At 39.4% G+C, this 19,684-nt stretch overlaps 1 protein-coding gene across 2 annotated transcripts in view; it reads right to left on the reverse strand.

The window, feature by feature from the left end:
* LOC140730741 (protein disulfide-isomerase TMX3-like) overlaps nucleotides 1-19,684 on the reverse strand; it is a 119,642-nt gene that overhangs the window by 52,463 nt on the left and 47,495 nt on the right. For both annotated transcript variants that reach the window (XM_073051589.1, XM_073051580.1), the window contains exon 9: nucleotides 13,663-13,729. In XM_073051589.1, the coding sequence (XP_072907690.1) occupies nucleotides 13,663-13,729 (67 nt within the window). The remainder of the gene's footprint in view (nucleotides 1-13,662; nucleotides 13,730-19,684) is intronic.

A 19,684-nucleotide genomic window follows, 5' to 3' on the forward strand; every position in this document is an offset into this window, starting at 1 on the left:
AATACCGAAGAAAAGAAATTGTTCAAAATCTCCCCCATCTCTTTTGGCTCCACACATAGCTGTCCACTCTGATTCTCTAAGGGACCAATTTTATCCCTCACTATACTTTTGCTATTAATAACTGTAGAAACCCTTTGGATTTATTTTCACCTTACTTGCCAAAGCAACCTCATATCTTCTTTTAGCTTTTCTAATTTCTTTCTTAGGATTCTTTTTACATTCTTTATATTCCTCAAGCACCTCATTTACTCCACACTGCCTATATTTATTGTAGATCTCTCTCTTCTTCCGAACCGAGTTTCCAATATCCCTTGAAAACCATGGCTCTCTCAAACTTTTAACCTTTCCTTTCAACCTAACAGGAACATAAAGATTCTGTACCCTCAAAATTTCACCTTTAAACGACCTCCATTTTTCTATTACATCCTTCCCATAAAACAAATTGTCCTAATCCAAACCTTCTAAATCTTTTCGCATCTCCTCAAAGTTAGCCCTTCTCCAATCAAAAATCTCAACTCTTGGTCCAGACCTATCCTTCTCCGTAATTATATTGAAACTAATGGCATTGTGATCACTGGACCCGAAGTGCTCCCCAACACATACCCTGACCTATCTCATTCCCTAACAGGAGATCCAACACTGCCCCTTCTTTAGTTGGTACCTCTATGTATTGCTGCAAAAAACTATCTTGCACACATTTTACAAACTCCAAACCATCCAGCCCTTTTTAACAGAATGGGCTTCTCAGTCTATATGTAGAAAATTAAAATCTCCCACAATCACAACCTTGTGATTACTACAAATATCTGCTGTCTCCTTACAAATTTGCTGCTCCAATTCTCGCTCCCCATTAGGTGGTCTATAATACACCCCTATGTGTTATTACACCTGTTACTATTCCTCAATTCCACCCAAATAGCCTCCCTAGACCAGACCTCTAATCTATCTTGCCAAAGCACTGCTGTAATATTTTCTCTGACAAGCAATGCAACACCCCCCCCCCCCCCGGTCCCTCCGATTCTATCACACCTGAAGGAATGAAATCCAGGAATACTTAGTTGCCAATCACACCCCTCCTGCAACCACGTTTCACTAATAGCTACATCATCATATTTCCAGGTACCAATCCATGCTCTAAGCTCATCCACCTTTCTTACAATGCTCCTAGCATTAAAATAAATGCATTTAAGATATTCTCCACCTCTTACTCTCTGTTTATTCCTAACGGTGCAAACAACTTTACTATCTTCTTTTTCTTCCTTCTCCACTACATCTTCAGTCTGAGCGCTCCCCTTCTCTATCACCTGCCTATTCTCCCTCACACGCTGTTTACAAGCTTTCTCTATTTGTGAACTAACCTCCTCTCTCCTAGTCTCTTCAAGGGAGGCAAACTACCATCTGGGTCACCTGACTGCATCCACAGAGTCGTCTATCTGACCCCTATTACTACTATTGAGTCTCCTATTACTACTGCCCTCCTCTTCCTTTCCCTACCCTTCTGAGCCACAGGGCCAGACTCTGTGCCGGAGACACGACCATTGCCACTTCCCCCAGGTAGGCTGTGCCCCCCAACAGTACTCAAACAGGAGTACTTATTATTAAGGGGTACAGCCACAGGGGTACTCTCTAGTACCTGACTCTTCCCCTTCCCTCTCCTAACTGTGACCCACTTGTCTGCCTCCCGTGGTCCCGGTGTGACCACCTGCCTGTAACTCCTCTCTATCAACTCCTCACTCTCCCCGACCAGACGAAGGTCATCGAGCTGCAGTTCCAGTTCCCTAACATGGTCCCTTAGGAGCTGCAGCTCGGCGCACCTGGCACAGATATGGATGTCCAGGAGGCTAGGAGACTCCAAGACCTCCCACATCCGACACAGAGAACAACAAGCTGCCCTCACACTCATAATTCCCACCTTCCTCAAATAACAGGAAAACTGAAAACTAAACCTACCTTGCCTCGCCCGTTTCCGCCTAAGCCTGTTCAGCCAAAGCCCTTAAGCCTTCACTCTGCTCCCGGCTCAATCTGCTGCCCGCAAACGACACTGCCCGCTGTATAAGGCTGTGCTCCTTTTAAGTCTTCCGCGCTTCACTGCCCGATATCACGCACCTCCCTTAACCCCGATGAGAAGAAAAAATCAAAATGGCTCCCGCAGCACTCCCGTTCCGATTCTCAGACTTCCTTCTCCAAATTCAGTGATGGATGCGGCTTTTCGTTTGCACAGCTTGACTCAGGGTATATATGTACTTTGATAGCAAGTTTCCATTGCACTTTAAGCGTTATGTAGCAGGCAAGTAAAAGTGCAGGTATTGTAGCTCCTGAGGTTGTGTGTGAAGATGACTGTCTTTTTGGAAGCCTGTCATGGCAGGAATGATACTTCTGGTGATGGCAAAAATAGTGTGTGATCCACTGAATGTGAAGAATGACTCTACCCTTGAAGTGAGTGGATAGAAAGGAAGTGAGAGAAGAGATGTTGGAATAAATGCATTTAAGAGTCCTTTCAATTATAGGAGAAGTCATAGACAAGAAACACTGCTGAACAAACAGCGTTAAAGAAACTTCAAAAATGTAATGGATTCCTCACAAAAAACAAGGTGAGAGGTGAGGTTCAGTCAAGATAGCTGCAGGAAACTGTGGTTATCCACAACCTTGAGATTGATGGTGTACAGTTCTAGATAGATAGATAGATAGATAGATAGATTGATAGATAGATAGATAGATAGATACTTTATTCATCCCCATGGGGAAATTCAACTTTTTTTCCAATGTCCCATACACTTGTTGTATCAAAACTAATTACATACAATACTTAACTCAGTAAAAAATATGATATGCATCTAAATCACTATCTCAAAAAGCATTAATAATAGCTTTTAAAAAGTTCTTAAGTCCTGGTGGTTGAATTGTAAAGCCTAATGGCATTGGGGAGTATTGACCTCTTCATCCTGTCTGAGGAGCATTGCATCGATAGTAACCTGTCACTGAAACTGCTTCTCTGTCTCTGGATGGTGCTATGTAGAGGATGTTCAGAGTTTTCCATAATTGACCGTAGCCTACTCAGCGCCCTTCGCTGAGGACAGATTATAGGACAGATGTCAACAAAATAGAGAGAGTACAGAGAAGATTTACTAGAATGTTACCTGGGTTTCAGCACCTAGGTTACAGGGAAAGGTTGAACAAGTTAGGTCTTTATTCTTTGGAGCGTAGAAGGTTGAGGGGGGGACTTGATTGGGGTATTTAAAATAATGAGGGGGATAGATCGAGTTGACGTGGATAGGCTTTCTTTTTCCACTGAGAGTGGGAAGATTCAAACAAGAGGACATGATTTGAGAGTTAGGGGGCAAAAGTTTAAGGGTAACACGAGGGGGAATTTCTTTACTCAGAGAGTGGTAGCTGTGTGGAACAAGCTTCCAGTAGAAGTGGTAGAGGCAGGTTTGGTATTGTTATTTAAAGTAAAATTGGATAGGTATATGGACAGGAAAGGAATGGAGGGTTATGGCTGAATGCGGGCCAGTGGGACTAGGTGAGAGTAAGCATCGGCACGGACTAGAAGGGCCGAGATGGCCTGTTTCCATGCTGTAATTGTTATATGGTTATATTATATTGCCTTGAGATTATTATTTTTATAAAGTGAAAATGAGATGGAGGTAAAGATGTCAATAAAAGTGATTCCAGGTGATTCCAGGCTGCAAAAATGACGGAATTTTCACGTTTGGTATGTGAGCTGGAAGATGAATCAATACAATCAATGCACTGGGAAAAAAAGACAATAGAATACTGAAGCAAGATCTTTATCTGTATTCCATTAAGGGGAAAAAAAGAGTTTTGACATACACTTTTGGTTTAAAGGAAGCCTGTAGAGTTCAAAGAGAAGTTGTTTAATCTTAGAATGAGTTCAGACAAGCAAAGGAGGGTGAAAGAATGTTGATTAGATTCCTGCTTGAGGAAGTAGCAAAGGGTCTTCAGGTCATGATGTGGAGATGCAGTGGCATTGGTCAGCCATGACAAAAGTAAACACATTCACTGCAGGACACCAGAAACTACTAAAAATGGTACAGGGCATCAGAAGTGTTATAGATGGAAGTGGGAAGAGACTGGACAAGGTAAGGTAGTCAAGTTATGAAGTTCTCAGAAACAAAAAGCAGATTGAAACAAGATGTTAGGGTAGTTTTACTTCTGTATTTTGGGGATGAGGTAGAAGTGAGTTGTGCCTGGTCATGAGACCATAAGACTATGATGTAAAAGGTCAGTGACAATGTGGGAAACATTGAACCAGAAAATGTACGGAATAGTGTAAGGTGCTATTGTTGGTGACAATTTGAAGACAATACATACTGATGCTAGAGAAACCAAATGCAAATAACTATTTTGTCTCCAAGGGTGGCCCATTAGCTTCCTGTCATCTGTCCCTTTAAGTCTCCATACCGCTGCCAGTTCTGTCATTGGTATTCAAAGCACAATACATAGTTGAAGATTGGTAAAGAATGGCCTAATTCTGCTCCTATGTCTTACTTTGTCCAGTCTCTTCCCACTTCAATCTATGTCATTGAATTCATTGAATTCAACAACCTTGGATGATCAGCCATTCTAATCTGCGTCAGAAATAGCCAATTCTGATGAAAGACTATCTATCCATACACTTACTCATTCCCCACCAATCCCCAAGATGCTGCTTGAATATTCCAGATTATTTTAATTCCAATAATTGCAGCCATTTATCTAATTTTTCACATTTTTGCTTCCTTCCCCAATTTCATATATCAATTACCATTTGCGTTTCTTCCAAATAATTCAGTTGCAATCTAGAGAAAATTTAGATTTTCTAATATAGTTATTCACAATTTGTTATGTACAATTTATTATAAATGTCTTTAAGAACCTGAATCTCAAGCTAGTAATGGTGATATATATGCACTTTGATAACAAAATTATTTCAAATTTTTGAAAAATAATTTGAGAATAGTATATTTAACTAATTTAGAAACAGAGACAAGTAACTTCAATTGCCTTTAAATACCTATGCCTATAAAACAATTCTTGTTTTTGTAGCTGGAAATGGTGCAACAGTCCATGTTCAGTATCTATCAGATACAAAGCCACTGAGCAAAAACTGACTTTACAAGTGTCCTGCTATGATCAAGCTATAATTGACATCTTAAAGATGAAGAAGTATAATCTGCCCAACGGCATTGAAAAAGATGTGACTATGGTTAGCAACAACATCGATCTCTCTGTTGAGTTTAATGTCTCACACAACTCACTGGATGTCATTGAACTTTACAAAGGTGAAATTATAAAGCAAACTCTAGAAGTTATGTCAAACCACGGATACAAGTTTAAGTGCAACTACCTCTTCAAGAAGCAGTACTCCATACTGGCGTATGCAAAAAACACTGAAGAATGCCTGAAGAGATTAATGACTAAATGGTAGATCAACTGAAAATACTGATTGCAACAAGGAACATTTTTAAACTCATTGAGATCAATGCTTCACGAGATCTCTTCAGGAAAATGGATGGACTCTACTGTTGACAATTCCTCATACCTATCCTCCTTTACAATTATGACCTTTTGTCATGAGGAACCCCACAGTTAACTATTTTATAATCTGTTACTTATGTTTCCCAATTTAGAATATAATGGGAAGGAGATATCGATAGATTGATTATAGAGTAGGCTAGAAGCAGAGATCAAATGTATAGCAAGAGACTTTTCCCCAGGCCAGGTATGGCTAATAAGACAGTGCATCATTTTTAGGTGATTAGAGGTAAGTAGGGAAGGGAAGAGACACAGGTATGCTTTTTTTTTAAAAAAACACAGAGATTAGTGGGTGAGTGGAACACCATGCCAGGAGTGGTGATAGAGGCAAATACATTAGAAACATTTAAGAAACTCTTATACAGGCACATGGATGATAGAAAACTAGAGGAATGTGGGAGGGAAGTGTTAGATTGATCTTAGAGCAGGTTAAAAAGGTTATGGGACGAAAGGCCTGTCCAGTGCTGCAATGTTCTAAGTTCTACGACAGTATTTTGATACCAATATTAAAATCAATGTTTAAAATATACCAGAAAATTCAACTGAAATTGTTATAAAGTTATCTCTTTTTTATTTTTAGTGAAGCAACAGATTTCAAGAAATTTAAATTATCTCATGTTTCTGTTTACATAAATAATTCAGTTAAAATTTTGATATCCTGATTTATAGATACAATTTTCTCAGGTTATATTACTCTAAAACTTAATATTCAAGTTTATAATGATTACCAGAAGATCCTTTATTTTAGTATTGTTAATGGATGTTTAGTTCACAATACTAGATTAAAATAGCCCATTTCCAAGATAGTTCCTTAAAATTATTGGTCTAGAAAGATAGCTTGAATATCTTTGAACTTGTACTACAAGGTGCATCATTAATTTGGTTTGTGCAGTTCATACAAAATTATGCTTGTTATGTGATGCACAAAATAATCTTGTCTTCATTTTCTGGCTTTTCGTTACTTCATTCATCCAGTGGCTCTGCTTCACTAGGATGTTGAGGAGATTTGGTATGTCAAAGACTGTTGCAAATTTCTACACATGTATGGTGGAGAGCATTCTGACTGGTTGATCATCGCTTGGAATATAGAGGCTCCAAAATGCAAGATCAAAAGAGGCAGCAGATAGTTGCGGATTCAGCCAGCTCCACCGTGGCACAATCTTCTCCACTATTGAGGACTTATTCCAGAAGTGGTGCTTCAAGAAGGTAGCATCCTTCATTAAGGACCCTCACCATCTTGGACATACCCACTTTTCATTACTATCAATGGGAAGGAGGTGAAGGAGCATGAAGACCCACACTCAAAAGTTTTAAGGAAAGCATCTTCCTCTCTGCCATCAGATTTCTGAACAGTCCATGAGCATTAACTTGTTATTCCTCTTTTGTACTATTTAGTTATTTTTGGAACTTACAGTAACTTGTATGTTTTGCACTTTATTGCTGTCATAAAACAATTAACTCTATTTGCACCATGAATTAATTTACTTTGTGATAGGAGTTCTGTGCATTCAGAAATCTTGATTGAGAGTGCTATACTGTCATTATTAACCTCTGTCCTTTCCTAACACAGCCTCATTATTTTAAAGTCAAAATTGCTCTCTTTAATAATAATAAGTAATTTATTGATCCCAAGTGGGAAATACTTTTGCTACAGCAGCAACATTTAAAAACACACTTAGCAGTGTGCAGACTTAACTAGTAATAAAACATAGAGTAATAATATACACAATAATGTACTAATGTGCAATAATAATGTACGAAAAAAAGCAGAGACTATTGTACTATGACATGTGTTCTCCTGTCACACAGAGATGAACTGCTGTATATGCTTATTGCATTTGGAAGGAAAGATTTTCTGTAACGATCCTTGCAACAGCGGATACTTTATACTACCTAAAAGACTCACCACATATAGTTTATACGAGTTTAAAGACAGCAAGAACTCCCCACTATTCTTGATTTATGGCCAAATCACTTCACAGAAAATTCAGATATTCACACTACAGTACAACTTTTAAGTACCTACAAAAATATGCACTTTGTTCCTTGAAATCAAAATGTTAATGTATTAAGCTATAATTAGTCCTCAGCAATAACTTGCCACAATTTTATGTATGTGAATAATAATTTCTTTAAATTATAACTTCATAAGTTTATTGTTATTTATCTGTATGTAACTTTAATTACTTTATTATTGAAACTTTGTACAATCGAATATGATACTTTTAGCTTTAACTTCTTAGCAATTGGTATAATATTTAAAATGTTAATTAAAATTTGAACTCTTTGCTTTCTGATGGAGTATTCCTGAGATTTTTTTAAAAAATGTGTTTGAATGCTAGTATGTTAACATCATAGCTACAAGATGCCATGTATAGAAATTTCCCGTGCTGAATAATGTGATGACATGACAGAGGTGGAGCTTATCACCAACAACGATGAGGCAGCCCACAGAGAGGAGGTGGAAGGACTCGAACTGGGTGCCAGTCGAACAACCTCTTACTTAATGTCAACAAGAACTTACACCACTCACACCCTGCTTTACATTGGTAAAGCAATGGAAACTGCAAGCAGTTTCAAATTCCTGGGAGTGCACGTCACACACGACCTCTCTTAGTCCCAGAACACATCCCACACAGTCAATAAAGCTCACCTATTCCTCTGCTGAAGAGAACTAGACTTTACACATCCATACCCATGGCATTCTATCACTGCGCAGTAGAGAGCATCCTAACAAGCTGCACCCATTTGGTACAGAAGCTGCTCTGCGGCAGACGGGAAGACTCCACAACTGCTTGTCAGAACTGCCCAGTGCATCACTGACACCAGCCTACCCACCATCAAGCACATATATACCAAAAAGTCAGTAAAATCGTGACGGATCCCACACACCCTGCTCATGGACTGTTTCTCCCACTCCCATCGGGGAGGAGGCTATATAGTATCCACACCAGGAACACCAAAACCAGTTATTTTCCCCAAGCAATAAAACTGATCTACATCTACACCCACTAACTCCACCATTATTTTATTATTTCCCATCAATCACCTTGTGTATAGCCTAGTGTCACTTTATAGACAATTAATCTATGTATTTAAGCCATCTTATGTATTTATATAGAAACACAGAAAACCTATAGCACATTACAGGCCTCTCAGCCCACAATGTTGTGCCGACCATGTAATCTACTGTAGAAACTGCCTAGAATTTATTGTGTTTTTTTATTATTATAGTGTTCCTTATTTTTGTCTTTTATTTTTGCGCTGCATCGGATCTGGAGCAACAATTACTTTGTTCTCCTTTGTCACACTGTGGGTTTTGGAAAGGATCCCGCGCCCTTCTGAAGGTGTGGACTTTAAAAAATGGACGGCAGGCCTCAATAACACATTCAGTGCAAAGGTATTTATGGTGAGCCAGAGGTGAAAAACTTAGGACAAGTTCAAAAATATTTACAGTGCAAAAATGGCAAAATAACAAAAAGAGAAAATGCAAATATACACCATCACACCTTTAGGACTACAGTTCCAAAACATCAGTCTGAAGTAATAGACCATAAGAGATAGGAGCAGAATTAGGCCATCTGGCCATAGAGTCTGCCTTAAATACACCCAACAACCTGGCCTCCACAGCTGCATGTGGCAACAAATTCCACAAATTCACCATCCTTTGGCTAAAGTAATTTCTCTGCATCTCTGTTTTGGAAGGATACCCCTCTATTCTGAGGCTGTTCCGCCATGGGAAACATCCTTTCCACATCTACCCTGTCTAGGCCTTTCAACTTCCAGAAGATTTCAGTAAGATTCCCCCTCATCCTTCTGAATTCCAGTGAGAACAGACCCAGAGCCATCAAACGTTCCTCATATGATAACCTTTTCGTTCCTGGAATCATCCTTGTGAACCTCCTCTGGACCCTCTCCAATGCCAGCACATCTTTTCGAAGATGAGAGGCCCAAAAGTGTTCAAGGTGAGGCCTCACCAGTGCATTATAAAGCTTCAGCATCACATCCTACACAATGTCCATATCAGTACACTTTCCTCACATTCATGTGCCTATCTAAGCATCTCTTAAAATTCCCTAGGTACCTTACTCTATTACCACCCATTCCAGTGCATTCCAGGTACTCACTATACTCTGTTTTTTTTAAAGAAAACTTGTTGCCCTACACATCCCCCTCTCACCTTAAATGCATGCCCTCTGGTATCAGATATTTCAGCCAAGGGAAAAAGATACTGTCTGTCTACTCTATCTATGCATCTCTTAATCTTGTAAACCTCTATCAGATCTTTACTCAGCCTCTGCAGCTCCAGAGAAATTGTCTACCGTATCTTTCTCAAATATGATCATACATTCATTGGCCACTTTATTAGGTACAGAAGTCAAAACCATGTGTGGTCTTCTGCTGCAGGTGCCCATCCACATCAAGTTTCAACATGTGTGCATTCAGAGGTGCTCTTCTGCACACTGCATGGTTATTTGAGTTACTGTCACCTTCTTGTCAGCTTGCACAAGTCTGGCCATTCTCCTTTAACCTCTCTCATTAACAAGACAATTTTGCCCATAAAACATCCCATGAGATTGAGACAGCTCTCCCACCCGAAACCCCGGTTTGTGTGGATGCTGTGTAATTTGCTACCCTGTTACAACTCAATGCTAAAAAATAACAGACATAAGATTGCTTAAGACTGAAATAATTATTTTTGAATCATACTTAACTGAAGGGCTAGTAAAGAAAAGAAAAAAACCCAAAAAGGGCCCATTATATTTAAAGAGTCAAATGTGCATAAGTTGGAGCTCATCTTGAACTTCTCTGTCACTTACACACTGGGCCCTCACTCTGCCTGAAAACACACACCACCTTCTGAACATCACTCGCAATCCTTCTCGAACAAACGGGTCTCCCACCAGGTCATATCCTACGACCAGTTCTCCCCATGGTCTTCCCTCTTCATCTCCTGTCAAAAAAAACCGATCCAAGACCCTCACCAAAAAACCTTCCCCCAGTTTCACCATCCTAATTGGATGGCGCACATTCCTCATCATCCCTTATAATCCAAACCCAAATAGGCTGCAAGCAGAACAGACTGCTCTTAACAGAACTGCTAAATGAAATACCTACAGCATAACACTAAAGATGTGAACCATGGCATTACACAACCTTTGCACAGAATTCACTAGTAAATGCATAAGTTTCAGCCAAAACTACTGGCATTCACATAACTTAAAATCTAGAGGTTTAATCCTATCTTGCAGTTTTGTCCCACATGTAACTTTGAACTGGATCCTCCCTACCACCCTCTGCCCTCTCCTTAATAATTCTTGAGAAGAAGCACTGTGTATCTAATTGTACTATATGTTGCTCTGCTTGGGTGACATGAATGCAGATTAACAAATATTCACCCCCAAAAGTTCCTGTTTGTTTCTGTTTAAAGAAAGACTTGGAGTTTGAGAGGCAAACAATTTGGAAGACTCAGGCCGGGCATAACCTCTCTTTTCTGCTCTATTCCTATCTCAATGCAGAGGTGCCCAGTTTATTTTACAAACCTAATCAACACAGTGGCACAGAGCCAAAACAAGATTCGACACTGCCAAATAACTTTTGGTGTAGAAGTTGAGGAAAGTACAGAACTAAATCATGTATTAGATGAATATTGGCCTAGAATTTACAGTCAAAAATCAGTGGATCTGACCTTGGAGAGAGCTATCCATGAAGATATAACAATAAAGATTCAAGATTGTTTAATGTCATTTGCTGCACAAGGATGTGACAGAGCAAGTCATAGCTAACAAGGAAATTCAGTTATGTTCCTCAACTCTCAGTAGATGCAATTGAAACCCTGCTCGTCTCCTTGGCTGCATAAGTCTGGGAAAGACGCACTCTAGTCCTGTCAAACAGCCATTTACAGGATGTAGTTTGTTTCTTGTACCTTCTTTGTATACTTTAGAGATTGTTGTGTGTGAAAATTCCAGAAGATCAGCAGTAACGTGTGAGTACAGGAGTACCTAATAAAATGGACACTAAGTATACACTGCTTTATTATTTTTGATGTTGAGCTGAGAAACCAATTGGTTAGGCTGTGTAGGATGTGAATTCGTAAACTGCTTTGTTAGGTGAAGTAACTTTCATTTACATAATATGCAAAATAATGAGCTTATCCTATTTCTTGGCATTCATGGACCAACAGCAGAAATCTCAGGAGGGAAAAAACCCTCAGGTCAGGTAGCATTTACATAATATGACACAGACAGCATTTCAGTTCTACAATGCACCATTAAAACTGCTGAGCACCTGGTACCAAGGAGGGAAATTTATTTTTTGGTATTTTTTGGTAACATTGATGGATGTTACCTAATTGCATTTTGATGACAGTTTACGTTTGTGCAGTGCCATTCATCAAGTAAATTGCTGAAGATATTTCACAGCAATATTGCATAAAATACGATGCTGATTTAGATTCATTTATCATCTGTACATTAAAATGTAGAGCGAAATGTGCCATTTGCATTAACAACACACACAAAGATATGCTAAAGGCAGCCCGCAGGAATCACCACATATTCTGGCACCAACGCAATGACTGGCAGAACCATAAAGAGCACAACAAAAGAACATCAGTGAAACAAGACCTATTCCTCCATCCCTTCAGCACAGCCATCCATGCACATAAAGTCCTCTAACCTCATGACAGGCCGAATTCTTCGACCTCCAGTAGACTTGTAGTTTTGCAGGCACTGAGCCCTGACTTCCCAGTGATCTCGCAGACCCAAGCTCAGACCATCAACTTCTGAACTTCTGATTGACCTTCAGGCTTTGATTCCAAATCAGATGGAAAACTTAGGACATGTGGTGTTAGAGTTTTAAAAGTATAGGGAGGTGGCGAGGCTCTTGGAGAGAGATCCAGAACTTGGAATCTAACCACCAAGATGACAACACAAACCCAAAATTGGAGAAATACTGCCTCCAAGGAAAATTGATAACAAGTTTATTAACTGATAGGAGACCATAAAATAGAACATAAAACAATATAGCACAGGAATAGGCCCTTTGGCCCACAATGTCATACTAAACTGATTAAATTAGTAATCAAATGGCTAATTAAACTAATCTCTCTGCCTACTTGAATGTGCAGCATTGTTGAACCTATTGTACAAGTAGCTATTAGGCAGCACGGATCAAACCAAGCAACGAAGAAGGGATGCTTCAATAGGATATTTAAAACAATCAGCAAAACAGGGTACTTTCAGCAGACTGGAATTCACAACAAAGTTTGAATTTGTTGCACATTTCCCTAAGTCTTTTGTGTAAGTTCAGCATTGGAAATAACACTGACATTGTTCTCCACAGTGCTTCTGAATCTATCATATATAGTAGTTTCAAAAATAAGAAAGGGCATGGTGATTTCAGTTTTTTTCCCCCTCAAGACATCTGTATGTGATTATTACAAGAACAGGTAACTCAACACTTCACAATGAACAAGCAAATGAACCAAGGAATACACACTAACTTTACGTCAAGCTTTTTCCAAAGATTTTTGAAATTGCAAGCAGGGCGAACAAAATAAGCCAGCATTACTTTTGATGAATACCACTAGATAAGGAGACATCCAGATCAGGTATTCTGAATATGCTAGATTGACTTGTAAGTTAGTTTCTCTTGGAGACTGGAAGTTGATGTATTTTAATTATATGGAACTTTTTAAACTGGTACCAAAACTAAGCAATTCTGGCATACAATAGTAAAAGCAAAAGCAATACACCAAAGAGAATTAAAGAATTCATACCACTTATGAACTGAACCTACTCAAAAGACTTATTGGAAATGCGCAACAAATTCAATCAGTATAGATTCACCGCTGAAAATAAATCTAAAAGTGCAATACCAAAACCATTCCAATCATGTTATTTACAGGAGTTCAGAAGCAATTGCAAAGTGTCACACTATTCTTAACACTCGTAATTTCATTAAAGTAATGGACTTTGGTGCTTCACTGTCTGAAAGTACTAAGAAAAACGTAACAAAGCCTAATTTCACTTATTTGCTTTACTTGCATCTTCTGCGTGGTCTTTTCCATAAAAATGGCATTCACACAGCTTTGAAGTAAAAACAAACCACCCCTTCTTTACTCACCATCATACATGTAGTAGGTTCCATCTTTGAACACCAACACAGCGGGAAGCTCCTGAACAGTGATATCCTGGTGGAAAAGTATCACAGTAAACTCAGAAGGGTTTGAATATTCTGTAGTGAAGTAATAGCACTTCTACAAACCTACAGTAAGAGCCCTTTTTAAAAGGGAGGGAAGTAGACAATGAATTTTGTGAAAACAAAAAACCCAAAGATTTTTAGGAGCAATTCTGATAGATGTATGTCACCTTTTTGGGTGGTGGGCATTTAGCAAGGATGCTCTCAACCTAGTTAACCTTGCAGAACCTTCCTCACTGGGGAAGGTTGCAACTCAGCTGGGGGCTGATGTTTAAACTAGGACAATGCTCTATAAAAATCATGATGCAACAGACTGGCATGGGAATCTTCACATAAACATACATGACCATAAGCACAATCCCTGGGAATGTTCCATTTCTCTAGCAAGGCAGAGCCACTAGAGAAGTTGGCACAATGGTATAAGGCACAAGTAGCCCTGACAGTCTCTAGTATTGACTTTGAAGTCCAGAATCAGGAAAAGACTCCTAAAAATGCCAGAAGTAACAGTAGGCCCAAGAAGGAGTCCTAAGAGATTGGAAAAGAAAAGGTATAGAATGAGAGTAAACTGATGGCAAGCAAGAACAAATTATGAAAGACTAGTGAAGGCAAAAAAGTCCTTTATAAATAGGGATGGAATGACTAATAATGCTGAACAAGCAAACAGCATAGAAATTCTTTGTGTCCATCTTCACAGACATAAAAAACCTTCTAGAAGTACAAGACCCAAAAGGTTTTGTGAGAATAAGAAACAAACAGAAAGGAGTATTTGTATTTTACTAGAGATACAGTCCTAGAGATAAACTAGATACAAGGGGGAAGGGGAACCAGAGTGTAGGAACAGATGTATGGGAGAAGGAAGAAAAAGATAGTAAAGTTGTTTGCACCGTTAGAGATAAACAGAGAGGAAGAGGTGGAGAATTTCTTAAATGCATTTATTTTAATGCAGGGAACATTGTAAGAAAGGTGGATGAGCTTAGAGCATGGATTGATACCTGGAAATATGATGTTGTAGCTATTAGTGAAACATGGTTGCAGGAGGGGTGTGATTGGCAACTAAATATTCCTGGATTTCGTTGCTTCAGGTGTGATAGAATCGGAGGGACAAGAGGGGGAGCTTGTCAGAGAAAATATTACAGCAGTGCTCTGGCAGGATAGATTACAGGGCTCGTCTAGGGAGACTATTTGGGTGGAGTTGAGGAATGGGAAAGGTGTAGTAACACTTATAGGGGTGTATTATAGACCACCTAATGGGGAACGAGAATAGCAGAAATTTGTAGAAAGCACAGGGTTGTGATTGTGGGAGATTTTAATTTTCCACACATAGACTGGGAAGCCCATTCTGTAAAAGGGCTGGATGGTTTGGAGTTTGTAAAATGTGTGCAGGATGGTTTTCTGCAGCAATATTTAGAGATACCAACTAGATAAGGGGCAGTGTTGGATTTCCTGTTAGGGAATGAGATAGGTCAGGTGACAGAGGTATGTATTGGGAAGCACCGGGTCCACTGATCAAAATGCCATTAGATTCAATATAATTATGGAGAAGGATAGGACTGGACCCAGGGTTGAGATTTTTGATTGCAGAAAGGCTAACTTTGAGGAGATGCGAAAGGATTTAGAAGGAGTGGATTGGGGCAATTTGTTTTATGGGAAGGATGTAATAGAGAAATGGAGGTCATTTAAAGGTGAAATTTTGAGGGTACAGAATCTTTATGTTCCTGTTAGGTTGAAAGGAAAGGTTAAAAGTTTGAGAGAGCCATGGTTTTCAAGGGATATTGGAAACTTGGTTCGGAAAAAGAGAGATATCTACAATACATATAGGCAACACGGAGTAAATGAGGTCCTCGAGGAATATAAAGAATGTAAAAAGAATCTTAAGAAAGAAATTAGAAAAGCTAAAAGAAGATACGAGGTTGCTTTTGCAAGTAAGGTGAAAATAAATCCAAAGGGTTTCTACAGTTATTAATAGCAAAAGGATAGTGAGGGATAAAATTGGTCCCTTAGAGAATCAGAGTGGACAGCTATATGTGGAGCCAAAAGAGATGGGGGAGATTTTGAACAATTTCTTTTCTTCGGTATTCACTAAGGGGAAGGATATTGAATTGAGAAACGCGAGGGAAACAAGTAGGAAAGTTATGGAAACTATGACGATTAAAGAGGAGGAAGTACTGGCGCTGTTAAGGAATATAAAAGTGGATAAATCTCCGGGTCCTGACAGGATGTTCCCTAGGACCATGAGGGAAGTTAGTGCAGAAATAGCAGAAATATTTCAAATGTCATTAGAAACGGGGATGGTGCCAGAGGACTGGCGTATTGCTCATGTTGTTCCATTGTTTAAAAAGGGTTCTAAGAGTAAACCTAGCAATTATAGGCCTGTAGGTTTGACGTTAGTGATGGGTAAATTAATGGAAAGTATTCTTAGAGATGGTATATATAATTATCAGGATAGACAGGGTCTGATTAGGAACAATCAACATGGATATGTGCATGGAAGGTCATGTTTGACAAATCTTATTGAATTTTTTTGAAGAGGTTACTAGGAAAGTTGACGAGGGTAAAGCAGTGGATGTTGTCTATATGGACTTCAGTAAGGCCTTTGACAAGGTTCCGCATGGAAGGTTTGTTAGGAAGGTTTAATCGTTAGGTATTAATATTGAAGTAGTAAAATGGATTCAACAGTGGCTGGATGGGAGATGCCAAAGAGTAGTGGTGGATAACTGTTTGTCAGGTTGAAGGCTGGTGACTAGTGGTGTGCCTCAGGGACCTGTACTGGGTCCAATGTTGTTTGTCATATACATTAATGCATCATCTTTCAAAATACTTCAGACTCTAGAATCACTCTTTAGCCTGAAAGGTAATAAATGCAAGTCTACTACTTAAGAGGGGAGGGAAAGAGTGAAAATGGGCCTCTATCAAACTATTACTGAACATCAAAGGGGGAGAAAATGCTGGAGTCTACACTTAGTGGCAACATTATTAGGTATAGCTGCTCATTAATGCAACTATCTAATCAGCCAATCAAGAGGCAACAACTCAATGCATAAAAGCATGCTGACCACCAGGGTCAAGAACAGTTACTACCCTGCGACTTTCAAGCTCTTGAACAAAAGGGGATGACAGCACTCATCTACTGAGACATTCCCACAACCAATGATGTCACTTAAAGGACTCTTTATATCTTGTTATTTCATGCTGTTATTTATTGCTATTTATTTATATTTGCATTTGCACAGTTCGTTGCCTTCTATGCTCCTGCTCTTTCATTGATCCTGTTTACAGTTACTGTTCCATAGATTTTCTGAGTATGCCCACAGGAAAAAGAATCTCAGGGTTGTATGTGGTGACATGTATGTACTCTGATAATAAAAATTTTATTTTGAACTTTGTTGTTCAGTCCAAACATCAGAATGGGGAAGAAATAAGATTTAAGTGATTTTAACTGTGGAATGATGGTTGATGCCAGACGGGGTGGTTTGAGTATCTCAGAAACCGCTGATCTCCTGGGATTTTCATGCACAATAGTCTCTAGAGTTTACAGAGAATGCTGCAAAACACAAAATAGTAAATGGGATTTTTGTGGGTGAAAATGCCTTGTTAATCAGAGAGGTCAGACTGGTGCAGGCTAACAGGAAGGCAACAGTAACTCAAATACTAAGGAATTACAACAGTGGTGTGCAAAAGAGCAACTCTGAATGCACAACACATTGAACCTTGAAGTGGATGGGCTAAAGCAGCAGAATACCACACCAAGTTCCACTCCTGTACCTAATGAAGTGGTCACTGAGTGTATAATGAAATATGTGAAAACAAAACATATTGAAAAGAATAATGGGATTATGCAGTTAGGATAGACTTTTGAAAATAAGTTTGACAATCCATTGAATTTTTCTTGGAAATGGGGGGGGGGGGGGGTTTACTCCCAGTAAAACAGATAAAGAGACACACAGAAAATATGGTATATTCAGGTTTTAGATGGCTTTCAATAAGGTCCAGTAAAGGACATTGGTCAGCAAAGTTGAAGTACATGGAACTAGGGCAATACACTGGCAAAGACCTAGAACTGGTTAACAAAAAGCAAATATTGCAAATAATAAACACAGGAGATTCTACAAATGTGAGAAATCTTGAGCGACACAAAATGCTGGAAATCCTTCAGCAATGCACACAAAATGCTGGAGGAACTCAGCAATTCATTAAGAATCTAAAGAGGGGAATAAACTGTTGACATTTTGGGCCAAGATCCATCACCTGGACCTGATGAAGTGTCTTAGCCCGAAATGCCCACTATTTATTCCCCTCCATAAATAAAGCACATAAATGGGTCTCTCTCATTTTTGCAGACTGTAACCAATGAGGCAACACAAAATTGGTTCACAAATTGTCTTAACTATCTGGCTGACGGAACTAAACACAATTATTTCTGAGTTTGTTGATTATATAAAGCTAGGTGGGGCTGTGAGTAGGCAGAAGGATGTGAAGAGGCTCCATTGACATAGACTAGCTGAGTGAGTGGGTGATAAACGAACATCTGGAATATTATCTGGAAAAATGTGAAATCATCCACTTTAATTTGCAAAACACCATTTTCCCCCATCTGGTGACAAATTGAGATAAACTGACGTTCAGTGGGACAGGTGTCCTGTACACAAGTCACTAAGGTAACTGGTAGGAGCAGCAAGCAATTAGAAAAGCAAATGGTACATGGCCTCGAGGTCTTGCGGAGACTGCACATGGAGTATCGTGTACAATTTTGGACTCCCTACCTAAGGAAAGATATAAAAGGGAATGCATTGAAGATTCTCAGGACTGAATTTTGGAGTTGGCGAGTTTTCAGAGATTGAATAGACAAAGTTCTCGGAGAACAAGTAGACAGCACTGATGTTCAGAAAAATTGAGATGATCTCACCAAAATTGACAATATTCTTCCAAGACTCAACAGGATGGTGGTAGGAATGATGTTTCCCCTGGCTGAGTAGTCAAGAGCCATGGGGCTGAGTTTCAGAGTAAGAATTGAAACAAGGGAAATTTTCTACATCCAGTGAATGAGGAATTCACAGTCAGAGAGCTGTGGAGGCACAGTCATTCAAAACAAGTTTGATAGATTTTGGATAAGAAAATCAAAGGATAAGGGGATGGGGCCAAGGTCGAAGATGAGCCAGAAACCTAATGAATGGTTGAGCAGGCTTAAAAAGCCAAATGGCCTAAAAAGTTCAAAATAAATTTATTATCAAAGTACGTATATGTCACTATATATAACCCTGAGATTCATTTTCTTGCGTGCATACTCAGTAAATCCGAGACACATAATAGAATCCATGAAAGACTACACACAACAGAGTGGACAAAAAAAATCAATGTGCAAAAGACAAAACTGTGTGAATACAAAAGAAAAAAAATTATCTCCCATCAGGTTCAACCCCCAGATGGTGGGGTTTCCTAGTGATGGATGCTGCTTTCCTGCAACAACGCTCTGTGTAGATGTGCTCAATGATGGGAGGGCTTCACCCATGATGGACTGGGCTGTGTCTACTACTCTTGGTAGGATTTTCTGTTCAAGACATTGGTGTTTCCATACCAGGCTGCGATGTAACCAGTCAGTATACTCTCCACTTCTATAGAAGTTTATCAAAGTTTTAGATGTCATGCCAAATCTTCACAAACTTCTAAGTAGAGGTGCTGCCTTGCTTTCTTTGTACTTGCACTTAGGTGCTGTCCCAGCACAGGTCCTCTGGAGTGATAACACGGAGGAATTCAAATTTGCTGACCCTCTCCACTTCTGATCCCTTGCTGAGGACTGGCTCATGGACCTCTGGTTTTCCCCTCCTGAAGTCAATAATCAGCTCATTGGTCTTGCTGAATTCGACTGCGATTGTTGTTGTGGCACATTGAGTGAGAGCAACATAAGACATAGGAGCAGAATTAGGGCATTCAGCCCAGTTAATCTGCTCCG

This window comes from Hemitrygon akajei, chromosome 1, assembly GCF_048418815.1.
Source record: "Hemitrygon akajei chromosome 1, sHemAka1.3, whole genome shotgun sequence".
Lineage (NCBI taxonomy): Eukaryota > Metazoa > Chordata > Chondrichthyes > Myliobatiformes > Dasyatidae > Hemitrygon > Hemitrygon akajei.